Source organism: Mirounga leonina, unplaced genomic scaffold (assembly GCF_011800145.1).
Source record: "Mirounga leonina isolate KUSES-001 unplaced genomic scaffold, KU_Mleo_1.0 Mir_173, whole genome shotgun sequence".
Classification (NCBI taxonomy): Eukaryota; Metazoa; Chordata; class Mammalia; order Carnivora; family Phocidae; genus Mirounga; species Mirounga leonina.
In genome coordinates, this window is record NW_023270447.1 from 37,175,056 (window position 1) to 37,196,785 (window position 21,730).

Here is a 21,730-nt window from a genome sequence, read left to right on the forward strand (position 1 = left end):
TACCAGTCTCACCAAGGGTTAATGCACAGATCAGATCTGTGGTTACTAGATACAGGGGTGAGGGGAGGGGGAATTGGAGGAAGGTGGTAAGGTGGTCAAAAGGTACAAACTTGAGTTATAAGTACTGAAGATGCAATGCACAACACCATGACGATAAATCTAACACAGCCATATGATATATATGAAAGTTAAGAGAGTAAATCCTTAGAGTTTTCATCACAAGGAAAAATATATTTTTTCCTTTTTATCTATATGAGATGATGGATATTAACTAAACTTATTGTGATAATTTACAATATATGTAGGTCAATTCATTATGCTGTACACCTTAAACTTAGGGCTGTATGTCATTTATATCCGAATAAGGTTGGGGAAAAAAGAATACTTGTAATATGAAGACATTCCAATGCAAAAGAAAAAAAAAGATCTTATATATTTAGTTGGATATTCTTCAATTAAAAGATAGAATAGGTACAGATATGTATAATCACTCTACCCACTGGATACCATGTTCCCAGTTGGATAAGTCAAGTCACCTCTGTTATTGTTAGCCACCTTGGTGCGTACTAATAGAAGAAATGAGTTCCCCTAACTGACACAATTTTGCAAATCTGCAAAGCAGCAGGACTTTAATCAAATTAGTTGTTAAGCAGCAATTCCTCGCTTGCAAATACACTTTTTTGAGGACAGGGAAGGCAATGTATTAGTCTTTGTGTTTCCTGATGCCTGCCAATATACTAGTACAAAGACAGTATTTGATAAAACTTACTATCATCAGTGTGCTAAAAACTTAACAAATGCCTCACTCACATAATATACTCAGCAAAGGCTTGCTGAATGAAGACAGGAATGCATTTATCAGATTTATAAGGAAACCTGGTTGAGACAAACTCTCAAAGTATTTGGCTATGCATTTTTTCCTCTATGGCTATAGAAAGCAGTAAGAAAGACTAGGAAATAAACTGCGGCTTACAAATCCTCAACTTTAAAAAAACTTATCTGCAGATCTATTCTAATTTGAATTTTTGATTCTACAAATTAGATAATTGTATTTCTATTCTATTTCTAATTCTATAAATTAGACACCTCTATAAATATTAATATCTATTTTCTCTATCTAAATGAAGGGAAGAGGCTAAAGGATGAGTTGGCATTGGGGGACTGATAAGAGAGATGGGTAGATGGACACATACACTAGGACAGAAAAAAAAAGTCTACTTAAATTTATTTCCAGATACTAGTTTTGTATTGTCTAATTTATATTGTCTACCAATAGCAGGAAAATCTATATTTTTAAATTGACAACACAGGGTCTGTGAGCACCTTGAAAATTAACATAGAGGAAAAAAGTGCATATATACACATGCACAGTATTCTCAGCTATAATGCATATGCAGTACTTGGAAAATCACAATTTGTACAAATTTGTTCGGCTTTTTGGATTGAATGGGGTCAAAATAAATATTTGGATGGAGAAGCTCTAGATACTGACTACTCAATACTATCTATGTTATATAAGATTCTTTTGGAGTCTCAATTGAGAAAAGACCATTTGAGGGACTATTTCACAATTAAAAAAAAATATATATATATATATCCAGTAGAGTTGTATCTTTAAGTAAACAGTTTCAAGCATTTTAACATTAGTTTTCCCGAATCAAGGAATTAGACATTTGTGCCATTTGAACCTTTTTTCCCTATGGTATAAAATTAATTTTCTCTTATTTCTAAAGTCTGATAAAACTGGTAAAAAGGAAAGTGCACTCAACTCAGTAATGAGAGGATCTACATTAACTGAATGTTTTTAAAATGACTTTTAATCCTCAGGACGCTTAAAAGGTGCTACAGTGATTATAAATGCAGGTCTAGAGTCAAACGAAAGGGGCTCTACCACCAATTAAAATAATTGTGACCTTTGGCTCATTACTTTGTTCTTTGAATTCCTCATCTGAAAAATGAGGCTGATAGTAATGTTTACCTCACGAGGTTGTTATGAGGATGAAAATACTAACACAAATGCTTAGAAAAGATGAATATTAACTTCTATTATTATCCTTACTCTACAAATTAAAAGTCTTTCATTTTGAAAAATGAATGGTTACCTCAACTGGGTTACATTTTACACCATCACTCTATTTTAGGCTGGTACTATGCCTTGGACATCATTCACGTGAAAGATGAATTAGAAGAGCTAATATACATAGTGAGAAAAGTTTCTTAAGATCTCACATTTTAACATAGGCTTTGTGGCATATATTAAAAATTATAAAGTAATAAATGCAAAATGTTAAATATTCAAACAATAAGTGTAAAAAAAGTACAAGTCTCCCATTCTACTCCTCTGTGCATGTATGTTCTCATCCACTATAATAGGTGCTGCCTATAATTAGCCATTATGTGAAATGCCTATAATTCCCTTATGTGAAAAATGAGGACAAAGGTATGAGTTTTTAAGATTAGAAACATTATGGATATGAAGTACCTAGCACAGTGTCCAGCATATAGGCACTCAAAAAATGGTATATGCCATTACAGGAAAGTCTGTGTTCAACTTCCTTACCTTTTCAATGTCTTACCTTAGAGAATTATTGTCAAACGTGAAAATACTTTGTAAATTGTTAAATGGTAGTCAACATGCAAAGCACACTTATTATTAGATGCCCTTTCTTCAAGAGACTGCTGCAACTGAAACATGACACCAACAGATTTCAAATTTTCATATTCATTTTGATCCTGAAGCAGGACTTTACCAATAACATGCACAGACAGATGATGGCTATACAAAACATTCCTTCTTATTTTTTTTTAAAGATTTTATTTATTCATTTGAGAAAGAGAGAGAGCACAAGCAGGGGAAGGGGCAGAGGGAGAGGGAGTAGTGGACTCTCCACTGAGCAGGGAGCCTGATGTGGGGCTTGATCCCAGGACCTAGAGATCATGACCTGAGCCAAAGGCACATGCTTAACCATCTGAGCCACAGGTGCCCCCAAAACATTCCTTTTTTGATAAAATGCAAATTTTATCTAATGGGGTGCCTGGGTGGCTCAGTCGCTTAGGTGCCCAACTCTTGATTTCGACTCAGATCATGATCTCAGGGTAGTGAGATGGAGCCCATGTTGGGCTCTCCACTGGGCACGGAACCTGATTAAGCTGCTCTCTCTCCCTCTCCCCCCCCCGCCCTCACTTCTCTCTCTCTCTAAAACAAAAAAACAAAAAATCCCCCCCCAAAACAACAAAAAACCCACAAATGTTCCATGGAAAAATCTTTCTAGGAAGGCTTCAATTACTTTTCTACATTTTTAGGGCAAGATTATTATTCTTATTTTCAAAAGACATAAGCAATTGCACATATGCTTGATTAATCTTAAAAGTACTGTGACATGGGTCAGAGCAACAGACCATCAAATGACCAAAGCGCAGAAAAAAAAAAAAAAGGAAAATATTACTAAGTACATTTGACAATCTGAATTCCTGACAAATGATGAAGCTAAAGACCATAATGCTTTTTCCTAAATGCCACCCCAGTCACCTGAAGTTATAAACTATGAGCTGGAATTAGCTCATGTTGAAGTCTAAAACACGTGGAGATGGTTATCAAATAATTATTTTGGAGGGAAGAGATGGTAGAGAGGTAACTTTCTAGGAAATGAATTAAAAGCAAAAAAGGTCAGAATCTCTAAAATGGAAAATAAGCAAAGCTGCATTAACAGTGAATAAATTCAGTGACAAGAGCAAAACATGTATCTCTAGAAAGATGAAGAACAAAGCTGGAGAAGAAACCTAAAGCTGGGTTCACAGATTTGCATGTGGGTCCACATATTTTTTTTTTTTAAAGATTTTATTTATTTATTTGACAGAGAGAGACAGAACAAGAGAGGGAACACAAGCAGGGGGAGTGGGAGAGGGAGAAGCAGGAGAGGGAGAAGTAGGAGAGGGAGAAGCAAGCTTCCCGCCGAGCAGGGAGCCTGATGTGGGGCTCCATCCCAGGACCCTGGGATCATGACCTGAGCCGAAGGCAGACGCTTAACGACTGAGCCACCCAGGCGCCCCTGGGGCCACATATTTAAATGTTCACTAGTATTTCACCATCCCAGTGATGGTACCTTTCATATTAAGTATATGTAACTGTGATATTTTAAGTGATGGGGAAAAAACTGACGTGGAAAAAAACTGGACAGTCTTGAAGTTATTCTGAAAGTTAAACCAGCATTTATCTTGTTTACAATTGTGAATATATTCTGCCTTGAAATTTAAGTATCAAATTTTTAAGTAAAAATCTATTGATTCTGATTGTCAACAAACTACCAAATTATTCTTATATTCTCCTCTTATCAATCTAAGTTGACACTAAGAATAAAGTCTCAGTGATCATCATATTATCTTATTAAAACAGCTGGGGAGCTTTGTTCATATAGAACAATATTTGCTATGTATAATCATGTGATTTCTCTCTTTTTGAGGTATTGAGCAAATGAAGTTGTAAGCCAAATCCAATAGAACAAAATTATCAGCAGGGAGTGATAGAAAGTCAAATTTTAAAACAGTGGATTTAATTAAAACCAATCTTTAAACAGATTTATTTGATAGTGGTTTTGTATGTATTAACACAAAGACAATGATGATATTATGAAGTACATTCTAGGGTTTGGTGCCCTATTTTTCTCTTGTATTACTTTACTACTTTAAAGCAGGCAAATTCCAAAACCCTATAAAATTAATATTTTCAGTCAGAGAAACATTAATCTTGGAAAAATGAGCAAGAAAACAGCTTTTAAAGGTTGGAGTGGGAATCACTGGGAATAATGGGAAACATTCTCAGCTGATTTTAGAAAAGCCAATAAACATTTATTTAATGACATAAAAAGACTGCTCTATAACCACCCATTTCAGGTTTTTTTCTCTTCAATGGAAAGAAAATAAACTAAAAAATAAAACTAGTAATAATTAGGGTTCAAAAAATATGTTTTTTAACTAGTTCCTCCACTTTTTCTTCAGAGGAAAAACACTAGCATGTAGAAGCCATTTTATTTTATTTTGTTTTGTTTTATTTTATTTTTAAAAAGATTTATTTATTTATTTTATGGGGGAGAGGGAAAGAGAGGTTTTTTTTTTTAAGATTTTATTTATTTGAGAGAGAGAGCAGGGAGAGCGAGTGAGCTGGGGGGAGGGGCAGAGGAGGAGGGAGAAGCAGGTTCCCCACGGAGCCTGGAGCCTGACACGGGGGCTCCATTCCAGGACCCCGGGACCATGACCTAAGCCCAATGCAGACACTTAACTGACTGAGCCATCCTGGCACCCGGGAGAGAGAGTCTTAATCAGACTCCACATGGAGCCCCACGCAGGGCTTCATCTCACAACCCTGAGATCACGATCTGAGCCAAAACCAAGAGTTTGATGCTCACCTGACCGTGCCACCTAGGCACCCCATAAAAGCCTTTTCAAAAGAGGAAAATGAAAATGATTATTTTCCCAAAACTGGTGGACTGAAATTCTTTTGTATTGAAAGCACAGAAAAATGTAAGACCCAACATTTGAATCAAATATTAAACTACCCAGAGCAAGCTCACTGCTTTATGACTCAAAAGTAAAAACGAGGGGCACCAATGGTTAAGCTTCGAACTCTTGGTTTCAGCTCAGGTCATGATCTCAGGGTCATGAGATCCAGCTCAAGTTGGGTTCCCCACTCAGTGCACAGTCTGCGCGAGATTCTCTCTCCCTCTCCCTGCCCCTCCCCATTGTGCTCTCTCTCTCTCAAATAAATAAATAAATCTCAAAAAAAAAAAAAAGTAAAAGAAGCACAGAGAACATACAAAACATACGCAAATAACTATTCTAAAATAAAACGCATTCTCTCCATCAGAAAAACTTATCACACACAACTCACTAACAACAAAATACAATTCAAAGCCACATATGAAACTATGAATAAAAATGCAAAGTATGTACTGCCTTCAACGAAATAGTATGGAATATTTCCTACTGACTTTTATTTTTTTTTTTAAAGATTTTATTTATTTATTTGACGGAGACACAGCAAGAGAGGGAACACAAGCAGGGGGAGTGGGAGAGGAAGAAGCAGGCTTCCCGCAGAGCAGGGAGCCCAACGCGGGGCTCGATCCCAGGACCCCGGGATCATAACCCGAGCCGAAGGCAGACGCCTAACAACTGAGCCACCCAGGCGCCCTACTGACTACTTTTAAAAGTTGGTAGTTACAGCATGAATGGAAAACATGTGAAAACTGCAAACTGAAATTTTTAAAGGAAACTAAAAGACGTGTAACAAACACTTGAAAAGTTGAATATTTAAAACATGGAGAGCCCCTGTCCCACATAATTTTCTTCTCAATTTTAATCATTTAAAACAATTTATTGATAGAGAGACAAACATAGAGAAAACTTTGAATAGTAAGTATATGAGAATGTAAAAAATTCAACTCAAAAAACAATTAATAAGCAATATATGTTAGGTTCAAAAATGCCAATCAATAATGACAGTGTTAAAAAGTGAAATGTTCTCTCAATAAATAACTTTACCATAAAACAGTAGTTCCCACTGATTTGGCAATATTCTGAAAGATAAACATAATACTAATTCAAAATAGGCTACATCTAAATCTGTTAATTTACAAAAAGAAACTTCCTAGAAATGTCTGTAAAGCAAATTCACTTTGCTCTTAGTTGATAACATTTTTAAAACAAATGTGCTTAAAAATTTTGCACAAATACCATTTTTCTTTACTACAGTTTCTCAGTTTGCCTATATAAATCCATCTTAACTGTACTTTTCAGCTTTGAAAAAAATCTCACATGTAGCAATGTTCATAAGAGTAACACAGACATGTTTGAAAATCTTATTAAACTGTAACGGTAGAGGTAAGCCACTCTATCTTACTTTGATAATAGTTTCCGTTATGAAACAGAACAGCATTTTTTGGCTGACGTAATTCTTAGGGTCATATATTTTTTGTTTTTTTCACTTTCTTTCTTCATTTGGCAAAGAAGATAGACAAGGGAAACCTTTCATTACTTTAACAAAATGAATATAATAAATTGTAGCTAGGCAAATTCTGTTACAAAAGGTATCCATGCAGTAGACTCCAGCCCCTGCACAGGAGACAACCATTTCATGTTATTTAGAAAATCCATTTTTTTTAAAGCAAATACTTTTGCTGAAATGCTCAACTTGAAAAAGGGTTGGGTTTTTTGTCTGCAATGCATTCTTCCTAAAGTAATACAGTTGATATAAAGTGCTAAGTCCCACAAATATAAGTATATATACCTATACTCTCTCATTAAAGAAGCTCAATTCAAGTTGCTTAATCTGCACTTGCTACACAGGTATAATACACAGTGTACTACAGATACATACTAGTAAAATTTTTTATATATGTCAGTTTATATCTATTGAAGTTTACCACAAGTATATGGTCACTTGGATTTTCAGAATTAGTTTGCCATTAAACAGAATTATGCTTCTCTTTTACAAAATGCAGCAATGTTTACTATAATTAAGCGTCAATAACGAAATATTTAACTTCAAGTAGAAGCACAATAAATGAAAATATTATACCTTGCTGTTATTTTAAAAAATATTGAACTAAAAAAGGCATCTTTGATGGGGCAGTGGTAGCTACTGTAAACTTTAATACTTGAGCAATTCATCCTCCAAAGGTAGGCTGTTACATGCTACAAAAGAGGAAAAGTTTTTTTCCCTAATTAAAAAAAAGACAAAACCCTCTTTTTAAAACATAATTGAAGTGTCCCTTAAAATGGTTCTAGGATAAAGTCGTTGAAAATGATGAAATAAAAGCCACTAGGCAAATCATAATGATTAACAAGAACGACTTCGGAGAGAGACTTAGGTTCATATTCTTGGCTATACCACTTACAGAAACTTGTGACCTTCATTCAACAAGTTCCTTAATCCCTTTCAGCCTCAATTTCTTCACCTGCAAAATTGGTTATTGCGCTGAATAAGAGATAGCAAAGCAGGTATTATTAGCACTTGAGCCTGGCACTTACCCCTCAGTAAGGTGGAAATAATCATTACTGTCAAGATAAACTTGGGGTGGGGAGGAGGCTCATTAGTGACCTTGCAAAAACTAGGGTCCTTGCACTAAAACACTCTTCTTGCTTGGTAGTTTAACTACTGGTACTTTTCTGCTATTCACTTTTAGCGTAAAGAACTCTAAAGAACCAAGAAGTAAAAGTGAGAGAGGGTTAAAAACCGAATTTTACAGGTAGCAAGAACCTGCACTCAGGCAAAACTCCGTGCTGCAGAATCTGTCAGTGGGCCGTCATCCTACCTTTCAAACATCCTACAGATCCCCAAGTTAATAGAGGGTTAGGAGGATATTTCCCGGTATATGCCTTTTAAAACAAAATCACTTCGGGCAAAAGAAAAGTCTAGCACCCAGCACAGTACTGAAGATGATGAATTCCTAATTATTTGTCGAATGAATCAATACAGGTGTACATTTCAGACAGAAACTAACTACCCAGGAAAACCGACGTATCGGACAAAATTTTCATTTTCTACCCTGGAGTCCCTTTCCTCACCAAGCACTCAATAGTTAAAGCTCTATCTTCACTTATTTAAACAAACAAACAAACAAACAAACAAACCGAATGAGATAGGAATTATTCCTAATTTCACTAAAAAGAAGTAAGCTTTAAAAACGGGCAAATAAACTGCCTAGTTAGTTACACGGCTGGTAAGATACAGAAGCAGCTGGGATTCGAACTCACATCTCCTGGGCTTCAAAGTCCAAGCTGTCTTCGCTACACTAAAGTTTGCGTCTCCACTTGTCTCTGTACGCTGTCCAGTGGAGAGAACATTTATCGTTAAGCTTTCTTTTTTCTCCTCTGATGCCAGCCCTTCCATTTCACACCACCTCCTATTCTGGACCATAAACTAAACACAACAGCAGGCAAGGTGCTCTAATTCTAGGAGTCCGGGTATACGCGCGAAGAACAGAAATCTGTTCTACTTGTTACGCCGGACGAAGGTCCTGCGCCACCACCACAAACGACAAACACACACTAGGGTCCAGAGAGGCTGCAGACCGCGCCCAGGTCTCAAGTTTTAGTCAAGGCCCACGTTCAGGCCAGGCGAGGAGAGAGGTTATCCTTCCCTGACACCCCCGCCAAGGCGCGAGCACAGGAGAGAAGGCTGGAGTCGCAGGAACAGTACAAACAATAAACCCTTAAAGCCCCTCTTCAGCCCGTTAAACGCACTTACTTGAGCGAAGTAATTGCAAGACACAAGGCCGGCACCGGCAACGGGAAGGGCTCCTCTACCCTCCAGCCCAGGCTCTGGCGGTGACGACATCGGGGCCGCGCCGCGGAGAGCGAAGGCCCGTCGCCAGGCCACGAGCGCCGCGCACGGAGCGCGCGCTCACGGCAGGGGCGGGGTAGCTTGCCGGCGCCACCTTTAAACGTCACGCGCCGAGCTCCGGTTCTGGACTAAAGGGTTTGAACATGTCGCGCCTGAAGGGAGTGGCGGAGCGGGACGCCCGAGTGGGTTTCAGAGCTGAGAGGAGAGACTTCGGTGCTTCAGTACCGCAGGGGCTGTTAAAGGCAGCGAGGAAGAGCGGCCAGTTAAACCTTTCGGGTCGGAATCTCAGTGAAGGTAAGATCCGGAGGTACGACCAGATTGTGCTATTAGGAAGCACTTGCCCCTGGCAGGCTCCCTTTCCTTGGCCTGCTTTTTTTGACCATCTTTGCCACAGTCTCCCAACCAGGACCCCGGGGCTCTAATTCAGGCACCCATCACATTCCCACTGGTTCGGTCTGGCACGTTCGGTTCCTACTTTTCTGAGCACATTTCTTAAATTGAGGATCAAGATAGATGCCACACAAAGTGAATTTGAGACCATCCTCAAAAACCTAATAAGGATCAACAGGCACCTCTCTGGATACCGTGAATGAATAATAGCCAAATGCTCTTGTGATTGTCTCTTGTGTAAGGGAGGGATTGGGGAGAGAGAATATAGCATTCTTCCTGTAATGTTTCTCTCTACTTATATTCAGGTTTTAGGCTATCTGGGATTGAAACCTTCCATTTTCCTTACAATGATTGCTTTTTTATTGTGTCCTATATAGAGTAGACCAAGCAAATACTTTCAGAACAAATGAAAGGGTATATGACATAAAATCTCTGCTCTATCTGGAAAAGCTTTTAATCAGTGGAAACATAAATATTTTAAAACTACAGATGTACATACACATTTGTTTTTCTCAGAGGCTGGAACATTCTCCTTGATACCTGACTAGGGCTTTTTGCTTCCTGTAGGACTCTGCTCAAAGGTCACACCTCATACAGGCCCTTCCTAACTACCCTAATCAATAAATACCATTGCTAACACTATGGTTTTTTTTTTACCTGTTTAATTTTTTTAATAACATTTATCACTATCAGAATTTATATTATGTATTTGTTTACTGTCTTCCCTGCTCTCCCACTAGAATGTTAGTTTCATGAAATCAAGGAGCTTTGTGTTATTCACTGTTGTCTCACAAACAACCCAAACAGTGCTTGGTTCATAATAGATTCTTATTAAATGTTTGTGGAAGGAATAAGCGAATGAATGAATATTTCTGAATACTAAGTGGTGTACTGGAACGTACTTTTTGATTGGACCCAGATGATTTTGTCTATTAAAGTTTAAGGGAGCAAATGAATTTTGACTCTTAACTCCATGATGACATGATCAGGACTGTTTAGGTTATTACTGTGTAAACAGAGCTTACCACAATACCTGGCACATACTAGGTACTCAATAAATTATGTTGAATGAGTTTTTCATAGAGGAGAAAAATATAAATGGGAGAAGCACATGGTATTTGTACCTTATAAATCAAAAAGAAATCCTTGTTATCATAATGTAGAATGTGTTTATCTAGCTATAGCCTTCAACATCTCTTGTCGTTCAAACTTTGACACCCAAACCACTGTAATTCTGAAACATGTATAGCCCCTCGTGGAGCCATGCTCCTTATCTGCACATCTTTGCTCATGTAACTTTGAGATGGTTAATCTCACTGTACCTTATTTTCTCATTTATAATGTGTAGTGATAATAGGGCCTACTAAGATTTAATTGAGATAATACACACAAAGTCCTTGGTAATAAAAAGGACACAGTAAAAATTATCATTTTTGTTGCTATCACTGTTAACATTGTAATAGCTTCCTAAATGCTTTCCTGGATTTCTTAAGTCTCACACTCTAAAACAGTGTCCTTACCAAGAGTTATCTTTCTAAAACCTGGATCTTATTATGTCACTCACATTTAATGACTCCCCATACATCATAAGATTCAGTATAAAGTTCTTAGTGCAACATACAAAAACCTTTTGAAATCTTGCCCTTAAGTATTTACAAGGCCCTCCCATCTTTTCTCAGAATCCTATACTTTAACAACGACAGTAATGAAAAATTCTTCTCCCCAAACAACTAATCTTTTAAAACAGTCTTTTAGATTGTAGAACAAGTCTCTTTAGAATAGTTTTAGGTTTCCAGAAAATTGAACAGATAGTACAGAGTTCCCATATACACCCTTACCCCAGCTGTTGGTTTCCCTTTATTAACATCTTACATTAATGTTAGTGTACTTGTTACAGTTGATGAACTAATATTGATACATTATTATTAATTAAAATCCATAGTTCACTTTACTGTTCACTCTTAGTATTGTATAGTTCTGTGAGTTTTGACAAATGCATAACGTCCTGTATCCACCATTATGGTATCATATAGAACAGTTTTACTGCCCTAAAAATCCTCTGGGCTCTACCTGTTCATTCTGGCAAGCCTGGCAGCCACCATTCTTTCTGCTCCTGTAGTTTTGCCTTTCCCCAAATATCATATAATTGGAATTATACAATAAGTAGCTTTTTCAGACTGGCTTTTTTCACTAAGCAGTATGCATTTAAGGTCCTTCCATGTCTTTTTGTGGCTTGATAATTCATTTCTTTTTATCACTGGATATTACTCTATGGTATGGATGTGCCATTTTATCCATTTACTTTTTGAAGGACATTTTTGTTGCTTCCAGTTATTGGCAGTTATGAATGAAGCTGCTATTTGTGCTCAGGTTTTTGTGTGGACGTAAATTTTCAACTAATTGGGTGTAAACTTAGAGTGCCATTGCTAGATCACATGGTAAGACTACGCTTAGCTTTGTAGGAAATTGCCAGACTGTCTTCCAGAATGGAGGTAGCATTTTGCATTCTCAACAGCAATGAATGAAAGTTCCTCTTCTACTTCCTTGCTGCTATTTGGTATTATCAAGTTTTTGGAGTTTAGCCATTCTATTAAGTATGTAGTCCTGTCTCAATGTTGTTTTAGTTTCCTATTCCCTAATGACATATGATGTGGAACATCTTTTCATAAGCTAGTTTGCCATCTGTATATCTTCTTTGGTGTAGTGCCTTTTCAGATCTTTTGTCCATTTTTTAATTGGGTTGTTTGTTTTCTTACTGTTGAGCATGGTTGTCCTTTGCCTTTTCATGTTGCATGTCTCTGTTCAGTAAGTTAGGGTTCAATGAATAAGTGATACATAAAAGGCTAATGTCCTGTTAGGATTTTTTAAAGTCTGTGTTATATGACATATAGATGAAGGCTACATAAGTGGTTTTGTTTTTTGACATAAGTTAGTTGTAGAAAAATGATTACTATTTTCTGATAAACTTGTACTATCTTGTCCCTTTTACTGTTATACTTTTTAAAATATACTCATTTTTTAAAAAGTCTTCTTGGGGTGCCTGGGTGGTTCAGTTGGTTAAGCATCCAACCCTTAATGTCGGATCAAGTCATGATCTCAGGGTCCTAAGATCGAGCCCTATGTCGGGCTCCACACTGGGCGTGGAGCTTGCTTAAGATTCTCATTCTCCCTCTCCCTCTGCCCTCTCCCCAAGCCCCCACCCCCCTTTTTCTCTCTATCTCCAAATAAATAAATAAAAATAAAAAAGACATTATTTTTATTATTTTTATTATCTCCAAATGTTATTACCTAAAATTATGAATTATGTTCAAAAGCGATTATCAAACATGGCTTTCTGATTGCTATCAATATGTATGAGATATCATGAGATATTTTATATGAAAGATATGAGATAATAAATATGAAAGTGTTTGAATGCTGTGGGGAGTTACAGACACTTATTTAAATTGCATTTGTTATATATCTGCTATCTGTGGTTCTTCCAGATATTGTGAAGAAGCAAATTAACACTTCAAACAATTTATAGTCACATAGGCATTTTAATATGTTTTATTCAAATTTATTTATTAAGAATTGCACTTATTGAACAAATAACAAATTTTTGTGTTGTACTCCAGGTCTTTCTTCCCTCCATATTTATGCAGCAATTTAAAATTGCTCATGTCCATTATTTCTATATTGGAAAAATAGAACCTAGCCTTTCATTTTGATGTATATAACCCAAAGCAGTTAAAATTCTGTTTATTCTTTCTCTTAGATGGTGGCCTTCTTGAATTGATTCTTCTTAGTGGAAGCTCTAAGAGCAGTGAGGCATTTTATTACCCTAATAGGGTGTTAACTGGTACCCAGTACACCTTAATTTCTACCTGTAACTGAAATGAGTACTCTTGATGGCTTTTAGTACCCTTTCTTTTGATAGGCCATAGTTCTTTTATGAAAATACCCATTTATCATTTTCTTCTTTATAAAAGCATTGTGTCTATTATAGAAAAAGTATAATCCATAGAAAGCATAAAAAGGGAAAATAATCATTCAGGGTTAGTCACTGTTGATATTTTGAAGGTTTTTCTTCTAAAGTTTTTTTGTGTGAATACGATGTATAATTTGCCTTGTGTTTTTGATTTTAAGCAAATTTAGAATTGTACTGAGTCCTGCTGTACTTCTGTTTGGACATTTTTTGGTGTCACTTGAATAATCTGATTATTTTTAATGACTATAATATTTCATCTTATGACTACTATAATTTACTTAAACATTTGAATATTGTTGGCAGTTTTAAAGTTACCATTCTTGAGTGTCAGTTCTATAAACTGACAAAGGCGTGCTGAAACAAAATAACTGTTAATAACCAACTTCAAAGAAGAATATTAGAAATATTCTGGAAATTTTTGAATGACAGCTCTTTTTCTGAACAAGTACACAAAAATATATCATTGTTTGATTTAGTATGGATATTGCAGCTTTTTCACTGGATCAGATAAAAGAAAGATGGAGTTGAAAAGGAGGTATTGATTGTTGCCTTGTGGTTACGTGACATTGGTAGAATAGTAGTGTAGAAAATGTTTTTGGGTGATACATCAGAAACTGAATGAAAGTAAAAGGTACCAGAGTTTGGAACAAAAAGAATGCTGTGAATTTTAAAGGAAACCACATTGTTGAACTGACAGGAGAATTGGTAAGTGGATACTTTACTAAACAAACCAATTAAATTTATTTGGAAACCATTATTTGAAAGGGAAATATGGGTATAAGGGTATCCTTATTTTGAAGAGAGCAGTTTGGTTAGTTTCCATTTGTGGAATTAAGTAAATAGGTTTAGGGCTTCTAGGCCTCACGATGTCATGCCTTCTGTTTAAAGGTACTGAGAATTTGCATTTTTCAGTATGTACAGTTTGTTATGACACAGTAAAAAGTGTAACATAAACCATATATTTCCCAAGTTTTAAACAGCCATCCTTAAATCTATATTAACTGTGTTCTGCTTTACTATTTAGCTTAACTCTATTTTGACTACTGGTTGTCTTAATCGAATTTAATAGTCTAAACAGCTAATAAGAATTAACCAAAGTATCACATTTTAATAACAAATAATTCCAGAAAGAAACTATTGAGTGGATCATCCAAATAAGCTATTCTTGAACATTCTTAGAAATGAAAACAAGAGGAAAGTGTTTTAATCTGTATATAATAGCAGAATCTTGAGGTAAACATTTAGTTTTTAGTATACTGAAATCCAGGGAAGTTTGCTTGTTTGGGTTATGAAACAAGGAACTAGATGGTTAATTAAAAGTGCCATTCCTATTTCTTGGTCTGTTAAAATAGTTCTGAACTTCAGTGTTTCAATCTCTTGAAAAGTGTAGCTCGAGTTGCTATCACTGCCAAATGTGTTTAATAAATTAGTGCAGAACTTAAACTTATCCCTATATTAATATGTTCACTCATTTGCATTTTAGTATGTTTTCTTGAGTAGGAGAGGACAGAGGGTGTTAGTTAAGTGAATGCCATCTGTCATAGTTATTGTCACAGGAAAAGTACAGATTGGGAAGGATGGAATTACAGTTTCAGTGAGGCTTATCTTCACTATAAAGCTGAATGTACCGTCAAATTAAAGTATAAATTCAAACTTGTTTTTCTCTTAAAGTGATTGGTAAAAATGTTTTCTTTTTTATATGTTAAACATTGTTTCTTTTTCTTCTTTTTTTTTTTTTTTTACAGTATCCTATGGGACTTCAGGAGAGAACAGTTCTCTTCATGCATTCTAACATAACAATGACTCAGGTGTTCTAAAATGCAAAGATACATTCCTCTGGGTCAATCTCAAGCTGAAACTGAGTTAATGCTTTCTATATAACTATTTAATTTTACTCTGGTGGTGTGTGTGTGTGTATAAGTGTATGAGTGTATTTGTTTCTTATTAAACTTTAAAGATAGTCTGAAAGTGACACTGCAGTATTGTGGATCGTCAGTATGGGATTCTTTCTTTAATGTAAAGGGGCCACTGTGGAGAAATTTGGATGTTTATCAATGAGCTTTCCCTGATCTTTTACATAGTGCTGGATTTACTGCTTTATTCCTGTAAAATCCTCATAATTCGGTAGAGGGTTTAGTGAATGGCATTTGTAGGATAAGCTGATATTAAAATATTGTTCTGCACCTAGCAGAAGACTTTTTGTATTACTACTGCTGCATCCTACCTAGCTTTTATGTTACTCTGGGGCCCTCTTATTTAATCAACAAGGAAATTGGTAACCAGAGATGTTGGATTACTGGCCAGTTTGATTAGTTGCGCAGTTTAAACCAACACTTAGTTCTCTGACTCTTTGGTCAGTGATACATCCATGATGTGATACGGTGTATTATAGTTTCATATATTTACAACCGTTTAGCAGATGGAATCTACATATACAAGGGTATAGACCTTAATAGGAATGATTACGATTTTCTACTTTAAGGAAATATCATATACTATGGGTGATCATTGTATCTATGCAACTGTTCAAAACCATCAAAATAGATTTTTAAATTTCATGGTTTGTTGCTTCTGTAGTTTACTGGCTACACATTCTTTTAGCCTTCCATGTAAACACCATTTTAAACATTTTTTTTTATTTCTTCTCTGTTTCTTCCCTTACCCACTTCTAAGTATCTTCCCCAAATTAGACAGTTCTCTGCCATCAACTCATCTGTAGTCCCCATTTCTATAATTAGCTATTGTCAGTGGAAGATAAAGTAATATGCACCAAAAAAACATGCAAAGGAATCTTTTCTCAGTCTTCGTTAATGGCCATTCTGTTCATTATGGAAGCCTCTAGTTACATATGGCTATTTAAATGTTAATTAACCAAAATTAAATAAAATTAAAAATCATGTTCTTTAGCCACATTTTAAGTGTTGTATGCAGCTAGTGGCTACCATATTGAATAGTGCAGCATATAGGATATTTCCATCATTGCAGAAAGCTGTATCGAGTAGTACTGTTTGAAACAATTATCATCTTGTGAGAAATATATATATGTGTGTGTGTAGGTGTATATATGTATGTGTATTTATGCATATATATGTATCTCAATTTGTTTATTCATTTGATATATATGTGAATATATGCATACATAAGATTACCTTGATATATTACATCATCTTTATTTTTTTGAGTTAACCTTATTGGGGTATAATTTATAAACAATGTATGCATCCATTTTAAGTGTACCATTCAGTGAGTTTTGATATATATATATGTACACACACACACATATATATACACATACATACAGTTGTGTAACCACTACCGCAGTAAAAAATACAGAGTATTTCCAACACTCAAAAAGTTCCCTTATGCCCCTTTTTTGTCAGTCAACCCCCACTGCTAATTCCACACAACTGGTGATCTGCTTTTTGTCAGTATAGATTAGCTGCTTCTAGAATTTCATTTAAACGGAATTATACATTTGCAATTTTTGTTTTGTTTTGGGCTTCTCTTGCTTAGTATGTTTTCTGAGGTTCATCCCTGTTGTTTATATCAGTAGTTTTTTTTATTGTTGAGTAATAGTCCGTTGTATGTATATACCTCAATTTGTTTATCCATTCACCTGTGATCAACATTTGATTTGCTTCTAGTTTTTGGCTGTTATGAATAAAACTGCCATGAGCTTTCAAGTAAAGTCTTTGTGTAGACATATGTTAGCATTCCTGTTGAGTTACATACCTGGGAGTAGAATTGCTTGACATATAGTAATAAGTGTATATTTAACTTTATAAGAATTTACTTTTTGCTCCCAGTAAACATGGGAGATTCATTTGCTCCAGATCACTACCAACACTTTGTATTGTCAGTCTTTTTGACATTAGCATTCTTGTGCTTGTATTGTAGTACCTCCTTATGATTTTATTTATATTTCCTTAATGACTCATGATGTTGAGCATCTTTTTCAATGTTCATTGGCCATTTGTATATCTTCTGCCAAGTGTTCAGATTTTTTGTCTATTTTTAAATTGGGCTATTTGTATTTAAGTTGTAAGAACTTTTATATTTTGGGGACAGAAGTACTTCTCAGATATCTATCTCTATTGATATCTAATATATTTTCCTGGTCTGAGGATTAATAATTTCTTTAGAAAAACATAAGTTTTCAGTTTTGAGGAAGTCCAATTTATCAATTATTTTTCATTTGGGATTTGTACTTTTTCTGTACTAAGAAATTTTATCCACCCAGGGGCTGTGAAGATTTTCTCCTCTGCTTTCTTTTAGAAGTTTTGTAGTTTTGTCTTTCATATTTAAGTCTATGATCTATTTTAAGTTAATTTTAGGGTGTGTCATAAGGTAAAGGTGGAGGTTCATTTTTTTATCCACATGAATTTACAGTTCCAGTGCCATTTGTTGAAAAGACTATTTCTTATTAAATTGGCACTTCTGTTGAAAATAATTGATAATATATTATTGCATGGAATATTCCTGAACTCATTTTTTCTATTGATTTATATATCTTTATACTAATACACTGTCTTGACAAGTTTTATGGTAAGACTTTAAATCAAGTACCATTAAGTTCTACAACTTTTTTCTACTGTTTCAAAAGTTATTTTATCTATTTTAGTTCTTTTGCATTTTGATAATACATTTTAGAATCAGCTTGTTAATTTCTGTGGACACGCCGTCTGAGATTTTGATTAGGATTGTGCTGAATCTGTAAGTCACCTTGGGGAGAAGTGACAACTTAATTAGTTTGTAATGTGGTATATTTATCTGCTTATCTAGACCTCTAAATTTTCACAGCAATATTTTTTATTTTCATACCAAAGGTTTTGCATGTATTTGTTAAGCTTAGCCCTATTTCATGGTTTTAGATGCTGTGTCTTATAAATCTTTAAGCATTTAAAAAGTATTTTCATTTATTGATTGCGAATACATAGAAGCACAGTTGATTTTTGTATATTAACCTTGAATTCTGTGGAATCTCTAAACACATTCCATATAATTTTTTTATAGATTCCTTAGGATTTTCTGCATAGATGATCATGTTTTCTACTAATAGAGATGATTTTACTTTTTCCTTTCCAATCTGAATGCCATTTATTTATTTTCCTTATCTTACTACATTGGTCAGGACCCAGAGTAAAATTCTGAAGTAGTGATAATGGGCGAAAGCACTTAGTCTTTACTATTATGTATAATGTTAGCTATATGTTTTCATAGAAACCCTCTGTTAGGTCAAAGGAATTCCCTTCAGTACTTAGGTTTTTGAGAGCTTCTTCTTGTTTATTTTTGTCAGATGCTTTTTTTTTTTTTTTTTTGCATTTCTTGAGAATCATTGGTGTCTTTTTTTCTGTTAATATGATAGATCTCATTGATCTTCAGATGTTAAAAGTCTTTCATTCTTGATGTCATTCCCACTTGATTCTGATGTATTTTTTTATATGTAGGTAATAAATTTGTTAAGGAATTTTGAGCCTATAATCATTAGGGAGTTTGTAGTTTTTTTCTTTTTCTTTTTTCTTTTAATGTCTTTGTCTGGTTTTGGTATCAGGCAAATGCTGGCTTTATAAAAATGAGTGAGGGATTGCTCTTTCCTCTGTTTCCTGAAAGAGTCTATGTAGAGTTAATATCATTTCTACTCCAGATGTCTGTTAGAATTCACCAGTGAAGCCATCTGGGCCTGGAGTTTTCTTTGTTTTAAATATGTTTTAAATATGTTTTAAATATTTAAATGGGAATATTTAAAATAGCAAATTCAATTTCTTTAATAGATGCAAGGCTACTCAGGTTTTATATTGCTGTTGTGGTTTTTTTTCCCCCTTTCAAGGAATTTGTTCATTTTAATTAAGCTGTTGAATTTATAGATGTAAAGTTGTTTATAATATTCCCTTATCTTTTTAACATCTGTAGGATCTAAGGTGGTATTCCAATTTTCAAAGAACAGGTATTGGTTTCATTGTTTTTTATCTATTCTGTTTCATTGATTTCCCCTCTATTTCTTTGCTTTTGTTTACTTTGGGTACTTTTTCTAGTTTATGATTGTAGCTTAGATTATTATAAAATGAGATTATTTATGAAGCAAGACTGGACATGAGTTGATAATTGTTATAGGTGGATGATGGATACATGGAGTGTTACTTCATTATACTATTCTCTAAATTTATGTATATATTTGACATTTTATATAATACTTTAAATTTTACATAAAGCAAATGAGGGGCACTTGGGTGGCTCAGTTGGCTAAGTGTCAAAATCTTGATCTCAGCTCAGGTCTTGATCTCAGGGTTGTAAGTTCAAGCCCTATGTTGGCCTCCACACTGGGTGTGGAGCCAAATAAATAAATAAATAAACCTGACTACATAGTAATTTTTTTCACATTTATATGCCTATTGACATTTATCTTTACCTGATTGTTTCATGCATTGGTAAGCTATTTTAGGATGGCTCTATAGAATTCCTCAATAATTAGGACTTTTTATAACTTTTAGTGGTTCTTTGTGTTTTGGGGTAGGGAGAGAAAAGTGACATGAATCTTGAAGCTGTAAGCTCTTCAAGAAATTGGGATACCTCACAAACTGTAATGGGGAAAAGAATGAGCAGTATGTCAGTGTTTATGGAAAAGCAAATTGATACATATTCAGTAACAATATAATATCAACAGTTATCCATTCCTTGATAGTTCCCACAAGGACAAATTTTGCTAACAAAAAAATCTGAAATAATGATAAAATTGTAACATTGATTTAGTATAGTTGATGGGTAACAGGTATTTTCATTATGTTGTGTGAATTTCTTGTGCTCCCTGCCTTCGTCCCCACCAAAATTTGTTATTACATTGCTTTTTAATTATAATCATCCTCATGTACCGATACATAGGTATCAGAGAAAAATAGATGCACAAATGCTCTATATATTTTCTTAGGAGTAGAGTTGTGCGTATCACATAGTTTCTTCTGTACCTTTTTGTGTGTTTTGTATTGTTTCATCTTGCCTTGTTTTTTTGTTCTGGAAATTTTTGTTGGTGACTGAACCTGGATGGCATGTTGGTAACTTTTAAAAAAAAATTTCTCAAGAGTAACATTGATATTTAGTCAAATACATGAACATCGCCAGTTATATGGATTCTTTTGGTGTCAATAAATTATCATGCTAATCTGTAATTGATCTCTATTTCTTATTCCCACTCAACCATCCATACCTATATACCAAAATAATAATAATAATAATGGTAGCAATGGTAATAGTAATAGTAGTAATAATGGTACATTTTATGGTGCTTTTGCTCTCGAAAAAGTTGGGGAGAGTGAATTCTTTTTATTTTGCTTTACTTTAAAAATAAACCTCTATCCACAAACAGAAACATGAATGGACTTATATTCTATAATATTCATATTATCTGGATTCATTGTAGAAGTATAAAGAAGAGGCTACCTAACCAGAGAGAAGGGGTAGGAAAGGGATCTTTTCATTCATTCTAATATGAATATAGATACCCCATTTTTTTGAAGGAGTGTAAGTCTCATGGATTTCAGGAGCTTTGCTTTGCTACTATAAAACCATTATATCAGATTAGTAATCCTGAATTATACTTCAATGTGCTGAATTTGAAACTTGGACCACAGCTTTCCATTTAGTCTCATTCTGACATCTTAGTCAATGACTGCAGGATATAACCAGTTGTTGCCTTGATTAATAACAGCTGAAAGTTCTAGATCATACTACTATGTAGTCCTTTTATGAAGGAATGAAGGACTTTTTTTTTTTAAGATTTTATTTATTTGAGAGAGGGAGAGCACATGAGGGGTTGGGGGGGCAGGCTGAGGGAGAGGGGGAAGCAGGCTCCACACTGAGCAGGGAGCCTGATGTGGGGTTCGATCCCAGGACTTTGGGATCATGACCTGAGCCGAAGGCAGACGCTTAACCGACTGAGCCACCCAGGTGCCCTGGAATGAAGGACTCTAAAATAGTTTTGCTACAACGCTATAGCAAGTTAATACCCTCTGGAGTTTCAGATTTTATAGTGGTGAAACTGG

The 21,730-nt window shown here is 35.0% G+C and overlaps 2 protein-coding genes across 4 annotated transcripts in view; one reads left to right on the top strand and one right to left on the bottom strand.

Annotated features, from left to right (window-relative positions):
* SRSF11 (serine and arginine rich splicing factor 11) overlaps positions 1–9,330 on the bottom strand; it is a 42,580-nt gene extending 33,250 nt beyond the window's left edge. Inside the window, exon 1 of one of the 3 annotated variants that reach the window (XM_035018286.1) lies at positions 9,242–9,330. The gene's annotated coding sequence lies outside the window, so the exon portion shown is untranslated. The remainder of the gene's footprint in view (positions 1–9,241) is intronic. The other 2 variants (XM_035018287.1, XM_035018283.1) reach the window with 2 other exon arrangements.
* A 107-nt stretch (positions 9,331–9,437) lies between these two features.
* The window catches only part of LRRC40 (leucine rich repeat containing 40), a 52,863-nt gene continuing 40,570 nt past the window's right edge, over positions 9,438–21,730 (top strand). The window contains exon 1 of the mRNA XM_035018282.1: positions 9,438–9,631. Within this exon, the coding sequence (XP_034874173.1) occupies positions 9,481–9,631 (151 nt within the window). The 5' untranslated portion in view covers positions 9,438–9,480. The remainder of the gene's footprint in view (positions 9,632–21,730) is intronic.